The sequence below is a fragment of the Lissotriton vulgaris genome, chromosome 4_1 (genome assembly GCF_964263255.1).
Source record: "Lissotriton vulgaris chromosome 4_1, aLisVul1.2, whole genome shotgun sequence".
Lineage (NCBI taxonomy): Eukaryota > Metazoa > Chordata > Amphibia > Caudata > Salamandridae > Lissotriton > Lissotriton vulgaris.
The window spans coordinates 175727128-175753187 of NC_141691.1; the positions used below are offsets into that span (position 1 = coordinate 175727128).

Sequence of the window (26060 nt, forward strand, 5' to 3'; positions counted from 1 at the left end):
TGAGGGCTTTACGCTGTGGGGCTGGATGGAACTTCATAGGTCTCTCTGATGGTCAGTCATCTGACTGGATCCCTCAGTGTGAGGGCAGACATAATCAGCAGGCATCGTCTTGCCAACAATGAGTGACATCTGCTCTCGGAGATGACACAGTACATCTTTACTCTCTCTATTGGGTCTCAAAGAGATGCATTCCACCTTTGGTGCAATTCAAGCCTATTATATGTCTTTCTACCTCTGCCCTTGATCCTGTGGGTGCTGAAGAAAGACAGTACCAAGCACAGTTAATTTGATAGCCCTGGATTGGGCTCTGAGGGTCTGGTACTCTGAACTCTTGACACATGCCCACCACTTCAGCTGCCTCTAAGGAAGGATCTTCAGTCCTAGCAGCAGGGCATGGTATTACCGCTGTAGCTCTAAAATCAATACATTCTTACTTCGGGATTGAGCAGAGCGAGTGGTAAATGTCATTTGACTGCCCGTTGCCTTTCCACTAAGTCAGGGTTAGATTTGCTGCCTCAAATGCAAAGAGGCACATTGATCCAATGTAGGCAGAACTATTTTGTATTCAAATGTTCTGTCTTTGACCCAGGAATATGTTGCTGTGGGTACTGTTAAAAGTTACTTATCAGCTCTTTAGGCCTTTCTTGGTTCCGATCAGTCCCCATTATTCAAGTCACCGTTTGTGATGTGTTTCTTAAAAGGTTTCTTCTTATGTTTAACCCTGATCACTTCGTTATGCAGAAGTGGAGCCTTTACTTGCTATAACGTTGTCAGATGTGTGGTGTCTTTGAGCCTTTCGTCAACTGTAGTCTTAGAGACTCTTGATCTTGAAGACTGTGTTTTTCATCACCAACATTTCTCCACATGGCATCAGAAAGCTGCTGGTATTGTCAGTTCATGCTCCATAGACTACCTTTTTCCCTGACACGCCGGTACTTAAGAATCTTTTTCCTTTCTTCTGCCAGTTTCGTCAGCTTTCCATCTGGGGCAGTCTGTCACACTCCCTATGGTATTATCTCTACCACATTAATCTAAAGATGAGGAAAGGCTACATTGTGGAACTAAAATAGCCTTAGCTCGGGGAGTTCTGGTCTTGGACATCTGGCAAGCTGCTTCCTATTCATCTGTCCTTGCTTTTAACTATCACAACTGCATCGAATTTCAAGTCCACAGGCAGCTTCATTGTGCCCGCACAGTCCTTCATGACTTCCTAAGCGGAGTTAACTCCTCAGACCCTCCTTTGAATCAATGAATCTCAAGGAGAGGAAACAGAATAAGAATAAATTACTTACCTTTGCTAAGACTCTTACTCCTAGGATACTCTAGTTAACCGCAGACTTCTTATCAACCCTGATTTGGTGAGTGGAAGTTTGAAAATAAGACTGAGGTGCAGAGTTACATTTTGTACGTTGCTGTTTTATCTTGACAGTCTCGCTTCTCATCTGAGGGTGTGGAAAAGATTGAGACAACTGATGCCAGGTCCTAATGCGCCTCCTTTTTGTCCTGTTGTGACATTTCGTAGTGGCAAGACAAAGTGAAAGGGTGGCATGAGGCACAACCTGCAACTTAGCTATTGCAAGCAATTCCTGATCCCTTCTGGTGCCATGGGAGATGTATAAGGTTAGGAATCTGTGACTAGAATATTCAACAGAAGAGTGTTACCAAAATTAGGTAACTTGTTCCTTAGCACACTTAGGGGACGTAGCTGAGGTGGAATCCAAAACAAAGGCAATTATGTAAAGTATGTAGAAGCTACTATATGTTGGAATCTAATCTAAATGATCATTTATGGAGCAAGGCACCCCAGTATGAGGTCTCTTGACCTTTGGAAAGAAATTAGACTAGAGGGCCTTCTATAATTTATGTATTTAGGTAATGTTATGACATAGCCAGCCAATTAATTATAAACAAATCAATGCTTTTATCCATCCACAGATGTCAAATCTGGAGCCTTGAGAGATTATCAGATTAGAGGACTGAACTGGATGATCTCCTTGTATGAAAACGGCATAAATGGCATTCTTGCAGATGAAATGGTAAGTATCATGCTTATGCTCTATGTAATGCATACCCCAAATGTTCACTGCTTACTAAAATCTACTTTAAGATGTGAGTCAGAATACATCATCTTTTCTCAAATGAAAGTGCTGCCTCACCTTCACAATACAACATTGGAAGCATGGATTTGAAACCTACAGGTTGGTTATCTAGACCTTTCTCATCAGTTCTGTATTCAGCGGCTATTTCAGCTACCCTGCCAACTTTTGACATACAGCTCTCCTTTTATGAGAAAAATTATAATTCTAAATCTAACTCTAAATTTTAAAGATACAATTACTGTTCTTTTTGCAGTTTTGTAGGCTGACACCGAAGCGGAAGATCCTCTTTGATAGGTAATTCCCTGTTAGAAGCTGAGGAACATAGTATGATATTGTCTGAAGGCGAACCCAGTTGTTCTGAGGAAGCATTACATTTTACCATGAAGAAGAATGACTGTCTGCATCAGGGTCTCAGCCTACTCTGATACCTTCAGGGTGATTCCAAGAAAGGACTACAATTCCATTGTAGTTTCTGTTTAGCACAAAGGGACACCATATTGAATGTCTTACCTATTATAAGCCAGCTGTTAAGATGTTTTTTGCATTCAAAGTCTTCCTTACCTATCACCCTAATGCCAACCATAATTAAATCAGCTGTGAGGGCAGACTATTGCCCAAATGTCTGTATCCTGATGAAGGCCCAATTCCAGAACAACAAGAGTAACAATATGCTGGATAAGCCTATTCCGGGAAGGCCAGTATGATCTTCTAATCAGTACAGCCCTCCTAGGAATCAGCCATAGCCTAGGACTATTAAGAGGGCCATATTTGAATCCTGTTATGGCACTGGAGGTTACTAGGCATGAACCCAAATTTCAGTGATGTTTGGATCTCTTTTGGTCAGTGCAATCTAGATGGATATCTTGCAAGTTAATTATCTATTTTATGTTGCTTTGTCCTGACCCAGCTAAGCTGACTTCCTTAAAATATTTCTGTTGCAAAAGAGATGCATTTTCCGCAGGCATGAGTAATGTTGTGTAAAATGGAACCTAAAAACAGGGTCTGTGTTAGTAAGAGTCCTAGTGTTTTGTCCCTTACATACCTATTTCTGTTAGATCAAACTTATTCACCCAATGTTTGTCCCTTTTTTCAACATTTGCATTGATTTTTCGAAGCCAACTTCGATGGAAAGCAATTAATAGAACACAACTTTCGGGTCATTTAAGTCTGACATACATTGCGACACTAAGACTCGGTGGTAGGAGCTCCTTAAATATGCAATGTCGAGAGGCAACTAGTCATGTAAGACCACATGTATCGATATATATATATTGTTTGGTATGAGAAAGTAAGGACTATGACCTTTCTATGACAGCCACGATAATTCATCAGAGTCTCTGTACCCTTTCATATTTCTTGAGGCAGCCCGTTTAAAAGAATACAACTATTTCTGCAAACGTACACCAGTAAATGTGGGACTTTCTTTCCTAAGTTGTTTGGAGGTTGGTACTCTGTCATTTCGAGGCTTCGTCACAACATGCCACGTTTAAATAGTACATTTAGATGGCATCAACTGGGTCCATGTATCCAGTAGCATTGTATGCACATTTTCATTTAACGACATCCTAGTGGTTGTGTACCCTCAGTAAATATCACTGGGGAATGGATCACTTGTACCTGTAACCAGGGTTCAGGAGTTCTAACCGTCATTACTTAAAAAACCCTAATTCACAGAACAGGTTGTTGGGCACTATATCTTTATTCTCCGCCCTGTTCAAATATGTGACAGCATCATCATTGGGTTTCTTTTTATGCTTCCTCCACCTGGAGGGAACCACTGGTTATTTCAGTGGTGATCAGTGATAAAAAAGTGAGGGTGCTCAAGTGGAGTGAACTTTAAAAAATCCTCATATTGTCTAAACTTCAAATTTATTCAGTTCGGAGCATGAGTAAAATTAAAAACAGTGTTGTGCATAGTCGGACAGGTTATGAGTCCACTGCACTTAATAGTTCAGATAGGTCGGTTACTCTCTTCTTCCCAAAACGAGCGTGTGTTAGGCATATCCATATTGAGTGATAACAATCGCCAACCTTTCTACAGCACTTAGCACACAAGGATCATAGGACTAATGACAGTAACTCGGCCTGAGGCCCGTCCTTGAACCTGCTGTCTGTAGATTCCTTGGGCGTTAAAGCCTGCATTTGAGGCAAAGGAACAGCACTCTATCAGGTCCATCAGTGTACCTTACTTACACTATCCGTGATCTCTTTGGCCGAAGGAAACAAGCTGACAGGCAACCTTCTGTTTAGCAAAATGCTAAGAGTTCTGAGCAACAGCAGTGGTTTTGAGCAAATTATGCTGGCTCTGCTATATTTTTTACGTGTGCCTGTTACCTAACTGATGCCTGTTTTGAATAAACCGGATTCTTCTCTTCCAGCTCTGGCCTGCTTATTGAGTAACCTTCCTCTCTCGCATTGGACAATGAAGTTGTTGGAAATTAAGCATTATACAAAATCTCAGTAGAAGATGAACTTGGGAAACTCAACTGATAGGGAGAGATGTGGCAATGGAGGTTAGTGCTTTTCAAAAATAATGGTATCCTTTATTAGTGCCGCATAGCTACAACTTGTTGCTATACACTGATGATATAGGGGTCCGTTCAGGCAGAATTCCCAAGCCACAGAAGGCATCTGTGGTCTTTTCGGAGAAGAGGATACTGGCAGGGGTCTTTCATCTCTCCCACTGATTTTTGCTTCTCTTGTGAATTAGAGGTGTTTGTAGACAGCCTGTGAGAGAATACCTTCCATCTGCAGGAGATACAGAGCTCTGTCCTGAACTCCAAAATCAGCCCATTCACAAGTGTTGCCATTTCATAATGATTTAGAATGTATTATGTTCTATTCTTCGAATAGTGTCAGAATTATCATCATAACAAAGATCAAATCCGCAATTAAGAAATAGGATTATGGTGAAAACTAAGTAATCCCCAAACATTGTTCATCATACACCCTTAACCTGTTTGACTAAAATCCCCAACCATTGTACTCTTTGGTATATTCTGAGCAGTGCTTAATTTGAGCTGGTGGTTTCCGGTGCCTGGCACTATCACTTAATTCTCAACACCAGTGCTTGTGACAGCTGCCACAAGGTTGGCTGTCTGGCTAATTTAAAGAAGGCCACAACAACAGGTAATTAATCATGCAATATACATAAAAAATTACTATTACCTGCCGCCCAAGTCATTCTTATAGGTTTGGGGGCCTGAAATAGCCTGAATTATCACACTTGCAGGAGTGTAATGGTTAGTTGTTGTTTTGTTTCTATCATTGGCAACATAGCACGGGCAAATTAAGTACTGATTTAATTACAAGAATGGAGGCTACATTATGCAAAGTCTTTTATTGCAGTCTCCAAGCAGCCGCATGTGTCATAATACAAAGGTTCCAGAAAGAACATTGGAACAAGGTAAATGGTATGACATGACAACAATCTGCCTCTTTTAAATGCGGCTCCGAACAGATAAGTAACCTCTTTCTCTCTTATTGAAATTTCGTTATTCTTACTGTTAATGGTTGTTGGTGGCCTAATCCCCACCCTCACCCCTCTCCGCCTCTCCCCAGCAATCTGCAATTTATGGAGATCTCCCTTTTATATTCACCGTATGTGTTGTTTATGTCTAGGATAACTCTAATCATCTTCCCTCTCAGCTTATGGATAGTTTTACTGAAAAACGATGTATTTAAATGTTACCGCTAACCCACCGCACCTCTCCACGCACTGGCGAGTTTATGCCTTGATTCCCCGCTCGCGCTGCCGGTAGACGGGTGTGTGCTTTACCTTCCCGCTTGCGCTGCCGGTGTCAGTTTTCCCTTAGACGCAAGCGAGGGGAGTCTTTCACTCGCTCCCTGCTCGAACGAGAGCTTTTCTCAGCATTTCCTGCGCCCCCCCTTTCACTTGCTAGATCGTCTTCAATTTAAACGAGTACTAAGACGCGTACAAGCTGGGATTAGAGGAATTGACCTTGGCAGCAGGCCTGCTTCGTGCCTACCTTGTTAAAGGGTCTTTGCTCACCTTCCTCGCAATCGTCAGTTGACGATCAGCTATTTTTCTTCTCCGAGCCTCTGTGAGAGTTACCCCTTATAACGAAGCCTAGCCATTAGTTCATTTATTTATATTTTATTAATCTTGCACAAAAAAAAGAGACAAACAAAAGGGGAAAATCATCTGCTATTTAAAAAAAAAAAAGGAGAGATGGAGCAGATGTCTGACTCTGATTCAGAGCAGGCTAGCACCACTCTTCCTAATTTTGATAAGGAGAGTTTTAGACTACTACTCCAAAGTAAAATGAGATCATGTATGTTAGAGACCCTTAGTAAGGTCATGCCCCCAGAAGACCTCTCCCTTCTCAAGAGGACGGATTTAATGAACTCCCTTCCTATGATGATCTAAATTTAAGGGGTAAAAGAAGTAAGAAATGTAATAATAGTGAATTTACTACCCCTGTGAGCACTGGAGGTCCTAGAACCTCTTCAGATATGGGAGGTCTTAGCACTTCAAACCTAATTGGAGGTCCTCACACCTCGATCCCAAAGGGTGCCCTTAGTGGCACATCATCTATGGGCGCCCATCGCGGCCCAAATCATTCGAATGCCCTTAGCGGCACGTTATCTCATAGTGCTCAGCATGTCATGGTATATGTCCCCTCTAACTTCAACGATGATACTTACAGATGTACCTGATGAGTACATCCTAGATCTAGACGATGAAGATGTTGGCCTTTTTGACACAAAAGATAATATTCTAGACCCATTAGGGGAAGAGATGTTTTCTCCCCTAAACTTAAAAGCATCCTAGATCTTCTCAATGGTCCCACCTGGATCTTGTTTCAAAATTTATTAAAAAGTGGATTTGTTTTCCCCTTGAAAGGTAGACTAGAAATATACTTAAAGCAGAATGATCAAGGCCTTCTATTGAAGAAAAAACTTGTCATACGCCCAATCTGGACCCTGAGCGTATAAAATTCCTCTTCAAGCTCGGGCGTGATCCTAGAAAAGGGTTAGAAAAATCAGGCTGCCAAGACCGTCTTTTAGATGTGCTAGGCCCCCTTACTAGGATCCTCGACTCTGCAGAACAATGCCACCTCTATGGTACTCCTCTTAATACCGATCTAATCAGAGGGTGGAGTCAAAGAGCCCTAATACTCTTGGGCAACGCTAATTGGAGCATTAATGCCGAAAGGCGTAGACTAATTCTCTACAAGCTCGACCCCAAACTTTCTGATATGGCCGACAAAGAGCCATCTTCGAATCCTAAAGGCCTCCTTTTCCGAGAAGAGCTCATCAAGTCCCTTGGAAAGTATGTTTCTACTTTTACATCCCTTGATAAGGCACAAGAAAACATGAAAAGGGTCTTTAATAGTAACCCTTTTGGAAGGGCCGGAAGAAAGGGCCTTTCTTCCTGCCGATTTAACCAGCGGCCCTATCAGAGAACCCGTGGCTTTGGGCGGGGTTATCAACAATACAACACCCATAACTTCTACTCCCAACGTGGAAGAGGAAACCGCTCGAGAGGATCAAGATCTCGTGCTTCATTCAACTCCAATCCTCCAAGTAAGTCCTCCGCTCCTCCCTCTCCCCTCCCCCTTCTATCCCCTTAAAGGTGATAGGCGGACTCAAACTCTTTTCCCAAAATTGGAAATTAATAACTCAATATCCTTGGGTCCTTTCCACCGTAAAGGGATTTATGATAGATTTCGTTCAAATTCCCTTTCAAACCACTTTCCCAAGAGACATCCCTATTTCCTTGGAGAAAGAAAAAATAGTAGAGGAGGAAATTTCCTCTATGCTCCAAAAAGGTGCAATAATAGACGTTCCCTTGGGTTCTTTAACATTCATAAGTACAATATTCCTCAATGGTTAGAGGTGGCAGACCCGGAAGTTGAGATCGGCCCGGGACCAGGGTTCCATTCCCAGCGCGGCAGGGTCTTGGGTCAAAATGTCCGCGGGCCTGATAATTCTTGCCCCAGCGCCTACTCTAACCTTGGGTTCCACTCTGCAACTCTGGGCAATAGCTTGCTTAATCTTCACAACGGCCCCTTCGACGCCGGGGATGCCTGGTCTCACCTTGGGGGTGCCCAGAAGGGACCATCTCACAGGGAAAGCCAGGACGGGTTCCCCAGCGGTATACAGCGCCGGGACGCCCGCGGTGTGGGCAGCTGTGCGCTTTACAAGTATACATGCCTCGTAGAGAAAAAAGGGAAAGGTTGGGGACCTGTAATAAATTTGAAAAACCTCAACAAATTTCTTGTTTACAGGCATTTCAAGATGGAGGGTATCCATCTCCCGAGAGACCTTTTCTTGAAAGAAGACTGGTTGGTAAAATTAGATTTAAAGGATGCATATTTCACCATTCCTATGGCCTTGATCCATCAACCTTTCCTCCAATTTATGTGGAAAAATCATCTTTACCAGTTCCAGGCCCTTCCTTTCGGTCTTTCTTCTGCCCCATGGTGCTTTACCAAGGTCATGAGGGTGTTAGCCTCCTTCTGAGGGAACGAGGTATTCATCTTATCATTTATCTCAACGACATTCTGATAATGTCTCAAGACCTCCAACAGATTTGCCTGGATCTGGAAACGGTCATGTATCTTCTAGAAAGTCTAGGATTCATTATCAACAAAGAGAAGTCCATCCTGACCCCCTCAAAATCTCTGGAGTTTCTGGGTTTCACCCTGGACACTTCCAAGTGTCTCCTTCTCCTACCTCCCTCCAAAATATCAAAGATCAAGAAAGAGATAAGACATGTCTTAAAACAAAAGGATCTCCCATTGAGGGAACTAGCCAGACTCTTAGTTCTTCTATCTTCCTCTATTCAGGTGATTTTTCCAGGCCCCCTGAATTACCGGGCCTTACAAAGGATAAAAGGGAGAGCTCTAACATCCGGTCTCTGGTATGAGGATTGAATTACCCTAGATTTGGATGCCAAATCAGAACTAATCTCGTGGCTAGACAACCTAGAAGCGTGGAATGGGAAAGCAATCTTTGGTTCAGAACCAGATTTTGTTTTGGAATCAGATGCTTCCCTTCACGGTTGGGGTGCATGCCTTCTGGACCAGAACACGGGAGGGATCTGGTCTTGGGAGGAATCATCTCACCACATACATTTTCTTGAAATTACTGCTTGCCTTTATGCTCTTATGAGCTTCAAACATTCCCTCAAGGGGAGGTCGGTCATTTTAAAAATGGACAATATTTCCGCAGTGGCTTACATTCATCGTTTGGGAGGCACCAAGTTGGTCGACCTTTCCAATCTAGCCAGGAGACTCTGGATGTTCTGTCTAGAACACAAAATTGCCCTCAGAGCAGAATACTTCCCAGGGATATCGAACATCTCTGCCAATTGGAATTCCAGATTCCTTTCGGATTTCAGCGACTGGAAGCTCAACGTTGCTGTTTTCAACTCGTTGAATTCGATTTGGGGTCCTTTCGAGATAGACCTTTTTGTGAGCCGTCTCACATCTCAACTAGAGCATTACTTCAGCTGGATGCCAGACCCCAGCGCTCTAGCAGTGAATGCATTTCTACAACCCTGGTCAGGGATCAAGGCATATGCCTTTCCCCCTTTGCAATGATCCAAAAAGTTTTACATAAAGTGATGCAAGCCCAATACTCACTTGTTCTGATAACTCTTTTCTGGCCATCTCAGGCATGGTTCCCCACAACTCTAGTGCTGTCATACGATCTTCCCTTACTGATCCCTTCTCTAGAGAATCTCCTTACAGACGTAAACGGAGATTCCCACCTCCTGACCCAGACAGGGAGTTTGAACCTTCTTACTTGGAGAGTGTCAGGAGATCCAAAGAAATCTCAGGACTTTCGACATCAGCTGCAACTCTCCTCAGAGAGTCCTGGGCACCAGACACTCACTACAGATACAATAACATTTGGAAATCATGGGTTCGTTGGTGCCTGGAAAGGAATCTGAATTCCCTACAGGAACCTATCGTTGATGTGGTGAACTTTCTGGCCGAACTTTTTGACAAAGGTTTAAGTTATAGATCTATCAATTGCTATAGATCTGCCATCTCCGCAGGTCATGTACTTGTCAACGGGAAAACAGTTGGTAAAAATTTAATTGTTTGTAGAGTGATGAAGAGCATTCGTCTAAAAAGACCCCCGAAACCCACATATGATACCCTCTGGGATGTGAACTTGATTCTAGATCTTTTTATCTCCTGGCCCGACAATTCTCTTCTAAATAGAAAACTTCTCTTCATTAAGCTTGCTACTCTTCTTTGTCCTATCTCTTGTCGTAGAGTTTCTGACGTTAAAGCTCTGGAGATCTCTAATAGGTCTCACAACTTATTTGGAGTCAAATTTGAGGTTTACAGAAGAACAAAAACCATGTCTGACTCAATCTTCTATCCTCGTTTCGACCCTTGCCCGAAACTTTGTGTAGTTGAATGCATGACAATATATGATCGGAGAATGTCTAGCCTTCGTCCTATTCATGAGAAACAACTCTTTATTTCCTTTATTAAACCTCATAAAGCTATAACCTCTACTTCCATTGCTCGATGGGTTAAGATCTCTATGAACTTAGCAGGTATTAATTTGGTAAAATTTCAAGCTCATTCGCTTAGAGGTGCTATGGCGAGTAAAGCTGCAGACTGGTCTAACGCTAGTACTTTTGCTAGGCATTATTGTAAACCAATTGAACACATGTCTAATGTTGAACTAATGTTGTTTTACAAAGCTACCAACATGCATAATGTAGGCTCCGTTCTTGTAATGAAATGCGATTCTCCTATTACCATGCCTAGAGAATCTGGATTTCATTAAAGACACGGAGGCTGACATTATCCCACCCATCCCATTCCCTTGTTTTTGGTGATTTGTGATTTCTTGTTTATTCACATTTATACCTCTTGTTGTGTTGTACTGCACGAGTCAGCGCGAGTACATGCTGAGTGCGAGGCTCTGCTCGTGCATTTCTCTGCGTGGACTCGCGCCGACTCGTGCTATTGTTTTCATTTCAATCTGGTCTCGAGTGATATTGTTATTCAATTGTGCATCACTCGAGACATCCTCAGTGTGTGGTTAATGTACTGTTGGCTCCAACTGTGTTGGTGGTCAGTTACCGTCGATCTTCCTTGACAGTGGATGTGCATGCAGGCGGTGCTTCATTTGTACCAATAAACTTCAAAGAACTACATTTACTTGTTGGTATTTACTCAACAAATCTGGCGACGAAGGATGGAGCATTGAACCTGAAAGAAGCACTTCCTGCCCAGATTTATACTTATTTACGTATTTTTTCGGAAATCCACTTACTTCTAAAACGTCTTCATTTTAATTTGTACCTTCATTTGAGCGATCACCAACCACTTGAGGAACTGAATTTCCGGCCGAGGTGCGAAGGATTTGTTTCATCCGCGTGTGGATGTGCGCGTCTTTGTTTACCCATCGCATTTGTGAACTCTTCCTCCACACGGATTGGATAATAACAAAGCGGAAGCTATTGCTCTATTTCATACGAAAACTGAGACCCCGCTTTTCATTGGTTTCCTTATTTTGATGAAACTGACAAGGTGACTTCGTTTTTTTTTTCTTCCTCTTCGTTTATTAGAAGGAGATCTTTACAAAATAAACGGTTTGAAAGCTTGGAAAGTTAAAAAAAAAACGGATGGTGACCTGAAGTACAAGAAGACTTTTGGAAATCTTCATCTGAACACAGGAAAATTATTCTGAATTTCCAGGATTCGTTTGACTATTTTTTTTCTTCGACATTCAAGTACTTTATTTAATTAATTTTGCTACTAAGACTAATTGCTCACTTTGCTTTTACTAGCTAATAATATTCAGTGTAAAACTACCATTTATTTTTATCACTATGTGTGCTCAAGGTTATACTCTTTCCCCTCCACAAAGTTATTGGTCTGCTGGTAGTGCCCCTTGTATGCCTTGGATTGAATGGAAAGCTTACTTCTTAAATTATATTGAGACTTTGGATGCAAATGGTAAAATGAAAGCCCCAGAAAAAAAGGGTATTTTTTTACACAGTTTGGGTCCTGAAGGATTAAAAGCCTTCAATCAACTCCCTACTTCACAAGCTAGTGGTGACATGGATGTATTTGACAAAGCTGTTTATGATTTTGATAAGTATTGTTCTCCCAAAGTATGCATAGGAATTTCTAGATTTAAGTTTTTCCAGAGAAAACAGTTATGTGAGGAGACTGTAGATAATTTTGTGTCATCTCTGAAAACTTTAGCTCTAGATTGCAAATTTGGAAATTTACAAGAAGACCTTATAAGAGATCAAGTGGTCATGCACTCTAAAAATGAGACCATACAGGAAAGACTTTGGATTAATGGTGATGAGAACTTAGATTTTGTATTGTCAATTGTTAGAAAGGCTGAACTTTCTTGTAGAAGTGCATTACAGGTTAAAGGGAATGATGCTTTGGTCAGTAAGAATGTTGTTGCAAAAATTAATCAAAAATATGATGGTAAAAATAGAGATACTTTCAAGAAGAAGCAAGTATTCCCTTCTAAAGTAAATCCTGAAGCCTCAAGGAGTAATCTCAAATGTTTTAGGTGCAACAGCAAATCACATTTGGCTAATGACAAAACTTGCCCTGGCTTAAAACAGAAATGTTCCAATTGTGGTTTGAAAGGACATTTTACTTCTGCCTGCAGAAGGGGTAATGTCAACCAAAAAGTCAAGTGCATTGAGTTGAATGAGAATAGTGATGAGGATGATTTCACAGATGACTCCAATGACTGTTTATTTGTTTTGAACATAAAAGATTCTGCTGTTTTAAATGTAAATGACCATTCCATCAAGAAAAAGCCATTGTGTGACATGGTTATCGGAGGTGTAAAGATTAACATGTATGCAGATTCTGGATCACCTTATTCCATAGTGTGTGAATCTGTCTGGAAAAAATTGTTTGTACCTAGACTTGGCAGTCACTTAGAAGAAAGTGACATTAATCCTGAAGGATATTCTGGTGGAAGGATAGATATTTTAGGATTCAGGACTTTAGTTTTCAGATTTAAGAACAGAAAGTGCATTGCAAAATTGTATGTCTCAAAGAAGGGTCCCTCAGTTCTAAGTTGGTTTGACTTTGGCAAACTTGACATTGTACTGGATCCTAATAGTCCTACTCCAGTGATGTTGATTGATGAGCAAAATGGCATTTCTTCTTTGATGCTAAGTAAATTTCCAAATGTTTTTTCAAAAGGCATTGGAAAGTTAACCAGCTTTAAACATGAAATTCGTTTAAAAGATAATGCTTGTCCTAAAATACACAAAGCTCGTAATATTCCTTTTGCTGTCAGAGAGGAGGTCAGGAATGAATTAAATGCTTTAGTGGAAGGAGGTATAATAGATAGAATAGAATCCTCCGAATGGGTTTCGCCCATAGTGGTTGCCAGGCGAGCTAATGGCAAGGTGAGATTATGCATTGACCTTCGCCATCTTAACAATAATATTGTTGTAGACCAATTTCCTCTTCCCCGCATTTCCGAAATGTTATCTGTAGTTGGGGGATCTAATATTTTTTCAACAATTGACCTATCTGCTGCGTATCACCAGATAGAGTTAAATGAAAAGAGTAAGGATTTGACGGCATTTATTACACCATTTGGGTGTTTCAGGTTCAACAGGATGCCTTTTGGACTGGCGTCCGCAGCTGCAATTTTCCAGAGAGTCATGCAAGATATTTTGAAAGACTGTAAAAATGCCATCTGTTTTCAGGATGACATTTTGGTATTCAATGACGATAAAGACAAACATATTATGGCTTTAGAAGAGGTCTTGAATGCACTTAATGTACATGGCCTTACCATTAAGCACGAGAAATGCAAATTTGGTGTACATTCTGTAAATTACCTAGGCCACGAATTATGTGCAGAAGGTATCAAGCCTAAACCTTCACTTTTAGAAGCAATTAAATCGGCTCCTCATCCTTTATCTAAAGACGATGTAAGGTCCTTTTTAGGGTTAGTTGAGTTCTACGCTAGGTATGTACCTGACTTCTCGTGCAGAACATATAATATCAGGCAGTTAATCAAGAATAGAGTTGTTTTTGAGTGGACTAGTGAATGTGAGAAGGAGTTCTGTGACGTAAAGAATGCTATCTGTTCAGCAAGTGCATTATCTTGTTTTGATCCTTCTTTGGAAAACATCATTACTACTGATGCTAGCGCAAAAGGACTAGGTGCTGTGTTTTCTCAAAAGAATAAGGAGGGAAAAGAAGTGATCATTGCACATGCTTCAAGGGCACTTACCCCTGCTGAGGAAAAGTATTCCACAATAGAAAGAGAGACTTTAGCGTGCATTTGGGCTTTAGAACATTTCAGGGTGTTTGTCTGGGGTAAGGAATGCACTCTTAGGAGTGATCATAAACCGTTGGTACGGTTACTTACTACAGAAGGCATGTTAAGAGCTTCAGCCCGAATTGCACGCATGTCCATGCGTTTGCAGGATTTCATTTATAATATACAATATTTACCAGGGAGAGAAAATGTTTCTGCTGATTTCTTGTCTAGGATGCCTTTACCTATTCAAGAGGATTTGCATAATGAATGGGACAATTTCCAGATTGCCATGATCCATGATGAGGGTCCCATTTCCATTGATCAGACCATGTGGAAAGAGAAATTTGAGGATGATGCAGTGTTAAAGAATGTTGCCGGTTATATAGTGGGTACTTGGCCTGAAAAGAAGTGTTTGAGTCCAGAATTGAGAAGCTTCTGGGAAGTAAGGTCAGAACTCTCATGTTGTGAGAACATCATTAAAAGAGGTGAGCGTATTGTACCTCCAGTGGGTTTAAGGAAAATTATAGTCCTGCAGGGTCATGAAGGTCATAGTGGCATGGTTAGAACCAAACAACAAGTTAAACATTTATTTTGGTGGCCGGGGATGGACATGTTTATTGAAAGATTGGTCAGAAATTGTGTGGTATGTGCCAATTCTGACAAGTCTTTAGTTACTTTGAAACCCAATATGGGTACACATAGTATCCCTAGTAATCCTTGGGAAACCATCGCCATAGACATAATGGGTCCCATTGGTTACGAATCCAAGTACGTTATAGCAGCCATTGACATTTTCTCAAAATGGCCTATCATCAAAATTGTCCAGAAAATAGACACTGATTCAGTCCTGTGTTTCCTAGATAACTTTTTATTGAGGAAGGGTTACCAGTAAGGATTATATCTGACAATGGTGTACAATTTATCTCCAAGAAGGCTAATGACTATTTTTCAAGACTTGGCATTGTTCATTCCACTACTTCGTTATATAATCCCAGTGGTAATGGGGTTATAGAGAGATTCAATAGGGTTCTGAAAGGAGCCATACAGATCACTAGTAATGATGATAAAACATGGGAAGTAGAGATTTTTAAGAAGGTGTGGATGTACAGAACAACCACAAATTCTATGACTGGGTATTCTCCTTTTGAGATCATGAGAGGGAGAGTTCCTAGGACAAAAGTGAACCCCTCATGGTTAGTGAAATCCACTCCTTCCAAGGTGGATTTGAGTTTAGTCAAGGAAAACCTTATTCGCACCCATTCCTCAAACAAAAAATACTTTGATGAGAAATGTGGTTCAAGAAAAGATCCCAAGGTAGAGGTTGGCATGATGGTAAAGGTCAAGAAACCATGGAAGGTCAAGAAAGGTGAAAGTTCATTTATGGGTCCTTTTGAAGTTTCAGAAGTCTTGAAAAACTCTGTGAGATTGTGTCAACAATAAGGTTTGGAATCTGAGTAGAATTGCTATCCTCAAGGCCAATAAGGATGTTTACTGTAAGGAACCTGTTCCTGAACATCCTGATTTCTCCTTTTTGGATGAGGACTCCTATGTTACAGATGTCTTACCTTGCTGTTCAAGTAGTGGTTTTACCAATCAGGATTCTACTCTCACCACGACTGCGTGTTCAGATAACAGTTCCACCAGTCAAGATGCTACTGTTTCTTTACCAAAAAGAGTCACTAAGAAACCAAAGTGGTTATCTGATTTTGTTGCTTTTATTATGAAAAAAGTATAATGTACAGTGTTTTTTTTCTCTCATAAGGGGGGAAGGTGTGTTGTGTTGTACTGCACGAGTCAGCGCGAGTACATGCTGAGTGCGAGGCTCTGCTCGTGCATTTCTCTGCGTGGACTCGCGCCGACTCGTGCTATTGTTTTCATTTCAATCTGGTCTCGAGTGATATTGTTATTCAATTGTGCATCACTCGAGACATCCTCAGTGTGTGGTTAATGTACTGTTGGCTCCAACTGTGTTGGTGGTCAGTTACCGTCGATCTTCCTTGACAGTGGATGTGCATGCAGGCGGTGCTTCATTTGTACCAATAAACTTCAAAGAACTACATTTACTTGTTGGTATTTACTCAACACCTCTAATGTTACATTATTGTTTACATTCACATGTGATGCTTTGAATTAATTATTTTTTCTTTGAAGACTTTGAAGACTTTTTGGGTACAAGACTTTCATTATTTTCTTTCTTTTCTGATAACCCTTCTTCATAACCTACGATTTTTCTGGCTGTCTCCTTGTTTGGTTACCTTCTTCAAGTCTCCATTTGGATCCTTTGAAAGCCTTCAAGTTCTTCATCCATCTTAATGCCTTTGAACTTCCTTATTTTCTCTTCGCTTGATTTAAAAGAGGCAGATTGTTGTCGTGTCATACCATTTACCTTGTTTCAATGTTCTTTCTGGAGCCTTTGTATTATGACACAAGCGGCTGCTTGGAGACTGCAATAAAAGACTTTGCATAATGTCAGACTCCGTGTCTTTAATAAAATCCAGATTCTCTCGGCATGGTAATAGGAGAATCGCAATTCTAAATCATGTAAGCCCCCCTAAGTTGTACCTTATACGCGAGTAGGCTTTAGTACAGTCCCTATGTCACAGCAACTCCCATCAGCAAGTGGTCAATAGGGTAAGTTTTTTTTTAATATAAGATTTGTGTTTTACCACAGTATGTGTATTAAAGTACTTGGGTGCCCAGTGGGCACAGATCCTCAATGTGAAATTCTGGTGTGACAATAGTGCTCGTGTTAATTCACTTGGAAGCATGCAGAAGACGCAGTTCTTAAGGCTCTTCAATTCCAAAAGCACATAACTTGCTGAAGGTGAAATTTAGAAGCAAACTTTCAACCTTCGATAACACTACATAAGGGATAGAAAAATCTGTGACGACTACAGTGTGAGCAGTAGACAAGTACGTGACGGTTTAGCACATAATAAACTCTGTAGCGTTTACAATAATATGTCAGCAGAGGCCTAAAGTTCATTCCCGGTGCCCTTTACTAACTAAACTGAAGCACCTAACCTCATCCAGTGCTCAAATACTGACCATGATAACAACCATCTGAGTCTGTGACAAATATAAAAGTTATTTCCCATGCATTCACATCTACAAACTCCTTTTAATTTAAAAATGTGTGTGTGTTTCCTTCAATTCTGTCGCATCGGTGGCTAGATGTCTTAAGGTAGTTGTGAGAACTCCTTGCATGTCATTTGGGCTTTTTTGTGCCAGACGTTTTCATGGACATCATTTGGATTCGCCGTGGGTCACAGTTGTGACTCCAATCATGCCCCTTGCTATGCCTGTCACTGTTTTTGAGTCCCCTGGCTTAAGAGATCACAAAATTAGTGGCAAGAACAAAGGCGTGTCTCGTATTATCAGAGTCAGGTTCTAACCTTGTTTTGTGCTCATTTGTATTACATTAATAGTGAATAATAGTGTATTATTTACTATTAGGATAATAGAAAGTGGAGCAGCAAGATCTGGACCTTCACTGGCATCCTAAATACGAAAAATAAAATGGTTTTAATGTGTATTGTGTGCATGCATGTGGGTGAGAGTGAGTTTGGGTAAGAGAGCGTGTACATGTGCCAGCATGTATGTTTGTATATGGGATCGTGGATGTGTGTGTGTGTGTGCCAAAATAAGCAATTAAGTATAAGTGAATCAGAGTAAGAATGAGTGAGCAGCCCCCTATGTTGCAATACTGACAGGGGTTCCAGAAAGGAAAACTGAAGGGTACTCGGACCTTAAAAACAAAGTAATATACTGGCTAGGGGATAACAGACCCTTACCCCTGATCCAGTGGGCCAAAGGAAATTCTGTCTCATAAACCTATCTCTACACCACGATACTCACCATTATTCACAATTTATCACTAGGCCCATAAATGACCGAGACATGAATTGACCAACTGAATCATATGACCTAATTAATTAAATCACTAAAATAAACATTTAATTAAGTCATAACCTAGGCAATGGATTAACCGATGGTAACTCAATATGAAATAATCAAGACCAGCTTGTCATTTCAAAAGCTATTTTATTAACTTTATTTTCAAGCAAAGAGCATTATTCAAAGTAATATTTCTTTATTTGCATTTATTAAGCATCATTTTATTTAGTAAGGCACATTAGACTGTCAGTTTAAATCAAAATCAGCACAAGAAATGTTTAAGATAATTGAGTCTCTTTCCCTAAGCCCTATTTCCCTGTCTTAACAAAGGAACCTAAGGGGAAAAATGTAAAGATCAAAGTTTATCTCATGTGAGTCAAGAGTCTGACAGCATCTCACGAGAACAGGAACGAGCCAACCAAGCTACTCCCAAGAGACCAAGTTTGTATACCTTTTCTCTATCGAAGACTAGCTAAAAGAATACAAATTACAGACCATCTCGCAAAATGATTGGTCGTTAAGTGTCAGTCCATGAAGTCATCGCCTTCTCACTGAAAACCATATTCTTTAAAAGCGGCATTGTTCTTTGTCTACGTGTGACACAAGCTCTTCCGAAGAGCTCGCAAAATTTTATTAAAATAATAGTTTGTTGCTTCCTCAGCTCGAGCTTTTCCGCTGCTAAGTCCTGTCCTTGGCAATGAAAATTATACACTGCTAGGGACATCCTGCACAGTTCTGCTTCTACGTATTTGTTTTTCAAAGATTATGAACAAAACGCTTTCTTTCATTCTTTGCTGTGAATGGCCCATCTCAACAGGACTTCGGACATCCATTTCAGAATAGGCCACAGGCCTCTTTTACCGAGACTCTAGTATGCAAGGAAACCCAAGACATCAATTAATTCAAGTAATGATAATTATTCTGTTACCCACCCCCTTTACTAATGTTAACCCATAAGTCTATGTTACCTAGCTTTAAGCACAAGAAATAAACAAAACTCTGTCACATAAAAGACACGACATAAACGAGAGCACATTTAAGAATAAGCACATGCTATTATTTTAATCAGCCGCAGTTAATGTTGACAAAACAGTAGTCAAACCTAGTGACTAATGCAACAAGAGCACATATTATTAATCCCACGTGTTTATGAAGGTGCACATTATTATAGGTTGAATTAATACAAAAACATGCAACACTCGTTAATATTTTTATTAATTATGGGAGTTCAAATCTGCGAACAAAAACTCAACAAATTTTAAAAGTTCGCTTCATCACCCCCTAATATTAAAGGGGAAATTGTAAATGTGAGAAGGCTTGGTTGGGTAGGACAGAGGCCCAAAGACACGCAGGGCGACGTGATAATCATTAATTTTAGAGATCACAGGGTTATCTCGTTCATTAACGACTGGTACCATGAGAGTGGAGGGGAAGGGATCAGGATACATGACCTGAGTTACTTCTATCCTAGGTCACTACTACCCCACCAACGAAGATCAATCAACCCAAATCACAACACCCTGGGGGGCTCAATCTTCGACATCCAGACCTCAAATAGGTTTGCTGCCCTTACCAGCTTGGACGGGATCGACTGACTTAATGACGCTCACCCCACAGCTATATGTGTATTAAATACAACGGATTTACCAGAAATTTAACTTTAGAAATATCATATTATGATCACTCTCTGTGTTAGTAAATCTAAACTCCTGTTTTATCAGTTTGTCTGGAGCTCTCATATTGAGCCCTACGAAATTCTTCCATTTCTATCTCCTTCTCCTGAGCCTTTCTAAGTTTATAGATTCTCTTCTTTTCCCTCACATGCTTCTTTCTTTTGTGAATCATGCAACTGATGTTCAACAAAAGTATTACTATAACAATGATTAATACAGGATAAAGTACTTTGCCAATGATTGAACTGCCAATTTCAGGAAACCATTTCCTAATTGCTTCAAATCTTTTGCCCAAACGTTCTGAGAAACTGTCACTTTCCATAGGTTCTATTTCTGAGTGAAATTCAGTGATATTCTTTATAAGCAACTCTATGTTCTGGCTTTTGTCTGGGATATAAGTACAGCAATGCTGAACATGCAAAATCCCACAGTCTCCTCCCTCTTTTGCTAGGAGAATGTCTAAAGCAAGTCGGTTCTGCATAACCATGCTTCTGGTGGCAATGAGTTCAGTATTAACTAATTGGAAACCACTTGCAGTATCAGTGGACAACCTTGTGGGAACCTTTCTAATTTTAATTGCATTTAGGGTTATTCCCACCATAGGAATTATTGCACCAAATATATCTCCCATGATTTCAGAAAAGCTTTCTCTCTTGTACCTAATTCAGGTGTTTGCCAATTTCAAATGAACCTTCCCCATTTCTGTCCACATGGAAAATTTTGGGAAAAACTAGACCTAGGTAACATGTCCCATACCAATGGTCCGGGAGACTAAAATATGCTTTGTTCCCACAAACAAAATAAATTCCAGGGAAAATTGGATCCTTACCACCTTTAAATCCCCAACCCCCTACAATACGATAAGTGTCCTCACATTGGCTAGCACCGACAAAATAATTGTCGTTAAGCGTGTTGTCTCTTCTAATACAGAATTTTCCACTAACAGGATCATCTATGTGAATAGCAGCATATCTATTTTCACCATTGAGCTTCTCATCTTGGAGCTGCCAAAACTTGGATTTAGTCTGTTTCAGCATCTCATTTCTTTTATAAATCGCCCTCCTCTCCTCAACAAACTTGAGAAAAGACCTTTCTTCATCTCTCATTTTGCAGGTTAAAATATTTTTGTAAGCATACTCGTAAGTGAGTATGGCTCACTGGTTAGAGGAGGCAGACCCTGATGCAGAGGTCAGACCTGGGACCAGGGTTCAATTCCCGACGCGGCAGGGTCTTGAGCTCAAAAATGTCCACGGACTCGATAATTCTCGTCTCGGTGCCTACTCGAATCATGGTTTCACACTCTGCAACTCTTGGCAATAGCTTGCTTAATCTCCACTACGGCCCAACCGCGACGGGATGCCTGGTCTTCACCTTATGGATGCCCAGTAGGGGTTATCTCGCATGGAAAGCCAGGACGGGTTCCTAAAGCAAGCGCTAAGAGACTTGTCGGTGATTTGGCGCTATATAAATCAAAATTAACATAACATAACATAACATTAGTTACCAGACAGAATTTCCTCATCTGTTTAGCAGGTCTAACTTTGTTAAGACTATGCGCAACTTTCAGGTTAGCAAAAGTTTCATCAAAGTCTGAGTAATAGTACTCCAAATGACCTGTTTGATAGAACAAACTAGCTATAACACTGCACGTTATTCCATAAGTAAGGGGAAGCATATTATACTTGACCCCTTCTGAAACTGAAGTAGGAAGCTTAACGCATACATAACAATCTTTGACATCCATAACTCTTACATACTCTGACTTAGTAGAAAAATCACCAACAGATCTGTCTTGCTGGATCTCTGGCTTGTGCTCAATAACCCTGTTAGTTTTGCCTGCAACATCATGAGCAGCTTGTTTAGATTCAGCTTTGCTCGTCATATTTTCCTTATAATCCTCTTTGTCTATACCAAGAGGAAAAATGACTGCTAAAATTAACCAAACTAAAATGATTAAAATCACACAAATGGAAGACATTTTACAACATCTCCTGAGGATAGCACACCTTGAATTGTCAGTATTAGGCATTCTTTTTTTTTTTTTTTACTCAAACAAAAATTTAAAAATAGTAGTAGTAATATAAACACCTCCCCTTTACATTTTTTTTAGTAACCCTCTAACAGCTTTTCTTCGACCTTTCGTCTAACGTAAAAGTGTTTACAGCTAACACAATTTCTTCGACCTATTTCTAATCATTGTCACTATTTTCTTCCAGATCTTCCTGACTACTACTACTAATTTCAACTACTGGTGGGATTATAATGTAGGCCCACTCAGGAGACTTATATTTCTGATTTGGCCTCAATGGTCTTTTACCCCTTCTGTTAATTACTTCAATTTTCTTTTCTGCTTGGTCTTTTTTGTCTGATTCACTTTTCTGACTTGATATCTCATTAATCTGCTCCTTTAATTTGTTCACCAACTTGAACTTTACATTTTCTTTCGGCCAGACATCACCTTTTCTCAAGAGTTTCTTCTTAGGCTCGGTTTCATTACATTCAGTTTTCCAAGCCCTTTTTCTGAATTTTCTTATATCAGACTCTTCATCACTCTCGTCTGAGTCAGTTTCAGAGATTTCAATTCTGTATCTAGGAACTTCTTTACTCGGCAGCTTCACTCCGTTAGGAACAACATCTCTGTAGCTGGTACTTGGTAATTCGTCCTCCTCCTCTTCTGGAATTACTTCTAACTTCCCAGTTTCAGAATCTTCGTTCCTGCTTTCAGAGCTTCCAATCTGCTTTTCGAATCTCTCCTGATCTTGTTTCTCTTCTGACACAGTTTCTTTTGCAGTTCTTTTTTCTAAAGCATTTTCATCATTCTCTGAATGAACAACCACAATTTCTAGATCTTTTTCATTTGATGCCTGATCCGCATCAGAATCTTCCAGATGTCGACTTTCCTGTCGATCTTCAGAATCTGGATTTTCAGGTTCTCCTTCAGAGTCTGAATCAGTTGTTGTGTCGTCACTATCCTCGTCAGGATTATCAGGAGGTGGTACACGAATGGTATGACTTGCATGCACCCACCTCTTCAGAGTCTTACATTTAACAGCATTTGTTGTAACTAGTATCACCTGTCTTGCTTTTTGCCACCTGGGTACTAAACAGTTTCTTCTCCGATGAACCTTTGTTCTGACCCAGTCTCCTGGCAATAGATCATGAGCCTGCTCCTTTTCCTTTGAAATCACATCTGTTCCCACCTGATGAAATACAGAAGTTACCACGTCAGATAACTGCTTGCAATATTCTATAATTGCACTTTCATTTATTGTTAACAATTTTCCAACTGGTATAAAAGCCTGTCTCATTACTCTTCCCATGAGTATATCATGAGGGCTAAGACCTGTTTTTCTATCTGGTGTGCTCCTCAAAGACATCAAAACAAGTGGAAGTGCATCTGTCCACTTCATCCCTGTAGCTAGGCACATTTTTCCAATTCTTTTTTTAATTGTGCCATTAATCTGTTCAACCACGCCTGATGCCTCTGGTCTGTATGCACAATGTAACTTTTGTTTTATACTGAAAGCCTCACAAATTAATTTTAGCAATCTGTTTTCAAAGTGAGTGCCAAGATCACTTTCAATGGTCACTGAAAATCCGTACCTAGGTATGATCTCCCTTAAAAGCAATTTTGCCACAGTAACTGAGTCATTGTGACGTGTTGGGAACGCTTCCACCCATCTTGAAAACAGACAGACAATAACAAGGACATATCTCAGCTTGTTATGAGGCGGCAAGTCAATGAAAGCCATTTGCAACCTGGTAAAAGGACCACCCTCCCGTCCTATGGTTCCCATGCTCACAACAATTTTTCTGTTTGGATTGATTTGCTGGCAGATCAAACATCTCTGGCAAAGTGACTCCGCAATAATCCTAAATTTTGGATTATACCAAGTCTCCCTGAAGAAACGAATCATTGAATCTCTTCCTAAATGACTTGGACCATGGTACATCCGTGCCATGTCAGCAATCATGCAATTGGGCATAACAGGTCTGCCATTTTTGTAAACTCAAATTTCATCTTCCTCCCTTTGTCTGCAACCTTCTTTGAGCCATATGTTTTTCTCCTCATCATTTGCCTCATCTTGTAAATCTTTTACTCCCTCCCATGTTTCAACTACAGATATTAGCATGAGAGAGTTCATAATATGATCATTGTCTTTTTCCCGATTAATAGAAAGATTGTTTTTCGCACAGTAACGTGCAGTTTCATCTGCAAAGGTATAGCCTTTAGTAATATAGTCCTCACCCTTCTTGTGCACTCCACATTTGACAACAGCAATTTTTTCAGGTAATTGAATGCCATCGATCAGTCTCTTGATCAATTTTGCATTTCTGATTGGAATTCCCGCAGAAGTCAAATAACCTCTTTGAGACCAGAGCTGGCCATAGTCATGGACTATGCCATATCCATACTGACTATCAGTCACTATGGTAACCTTTTTCCCTTTTGCTCTTTCACATGCACAAATTAAACCAATTAATTCCTTCAAGAGTTGAACCTTCAACTATTTCTGAAACTGTGCAAACTGAATATGCTGCTCTCAGAATGCCTTCGTCTGTTCTTAGACAGGAGCCATCAACAAAGTAAACAATGTCTGACTCTGGCAAAGGTACACCTTTAATGTCTCCTCTAGGTTTAGTACAGTATTCCAAAACATCCAAACATTCATGATCAACATCATCGGCTTCATTACCAATTTCAGAAACCACACCATCCGGCAAAAGTGTAGAGGGATTAAGATTAACACACCTCGCAATAGATACATTATTTGATCCCAGAATAACTTTTTCATATTCGGTCAATCTGTTACTCGACAGATGCTGTGTTTTACTTCTGGTAAGAAGTGTTTCAACTGAATGAGGTACATATACTTTTACAGGAAACCCCATTATGATTCCTTCACTTTGCTCAAGGCTTACACTTGTTGCAGCCACTGCTTTTAGGCAACCTGGCAATGCTTTTGCAACAGGATCAAGAACAGCTGAAAAGTAAGCTATTGGCTTTCTCATTTTTCCATGCTTCTGAATTAAAACTGACAATGCACAACCTTCCCTTTCACTGCAATACAGCTCAAATTCCTTGTCGTAATCTGGCATTCCCAAAGCTGGAGCTTCATACAGACTTCTCTTTAGCTTGTCAAAAGCCTCTAATTCTGATTTTGTCAAAGTAATTGGGTCTTTAATATCTGCTTTTGTCAGCCTTTGTAGTGGTTTCGCAATTACTGAAAACCCACAAATCCATTGGCGACAATAACCAACCATTCCTAGAAACATTCTGATCTGTCTTCGTGTTGTTGGTGGTTGTATTGCTCGAATCATTTTTATTCTTTCAATTGTCACTTGTCTGATTCCCTTTGCAATTCTGTGACCAAGGTATTTAACCTCTTGTTTGCAAAACTGTAGTTTCGCAGGTGACACTTCATGTCCCTCATCTGCTAATCGATTTCAAAGTGTAATAGTGTCTGTTACACAATTTTCTCGAGTTTTTCCAGCCACAAGGAGGTCATCAATGTACTGAACCAATGTTGACTTTCCAGGCAATTCTAAATCTTCCAGGGATATCTTTAACAACTGATTAAAGATAGATGGACTCTCAGTATACCCTTGAGGGATACGACACTATGCTAAAATGCGATCCTGTAATCTGAACGCAAAAATGTGTTGGCTATCTGGATGCAGTGGAACTGTAAAGAAGGCATTACATAGGTCAATGACCGTATACCATTCTGCATCATGCGGAATCTGATATAGAATTACCGCTGGGTTTGGTACAACTGGACAGCAAGGAACAACGATTTTGTTAACCTTTCTCAGGTCCTGAACTATTCTGTAAGTTCCGTTTGGCTTTTGATTCCCATAATCAGTGAATTACATGGGCTGCTCTCAATCTCTCTTAAAACACCTTGTTTAATGAATTTTTCAATTACAGGAATGACACCCTCAATAGTTTCAGCTTTCATTTTGTACTGGGGAATGTTGGGAAAATCTATCCCTTGCTTTACAGTAATTTTAACTGGGTCCACATGTTTCATTAAACCCATTTCATGACCAGTTAAATCCCAAATTTTCGGATTAACTGCATCTTTCAATTCTTCAGGTAAATTGTTTTTATCAAAAGCAAGAA

At 40.3% G+C, this 26060-nt stretch overlaps 1 protein-coding gene across 2 annotated transcripts in view; it reads left to right on the plus strand.

Annotated features, from left to right (window-relative positions):
• SMARCA1 (SNF2 related chromatin remodeling ATPase 1) overlaps positions 1–26060 on the plus strand; it is a 2209746-nt gene that overhangs the window by 669655 nt on the left and 1514031 nt on the right. For both annotated transcript variants that reach the window (XM_086918497.1, XM_086918496.1), the window contains one exon: positions 1936–2036. In XM_086918497.1, the coding sequence (XP_086774623.1) occupies positions 1936–2036 (101 nt within the window). The remainder of the gene's footprint in view (positions 1–1935; positions 2037–26060) is intronic.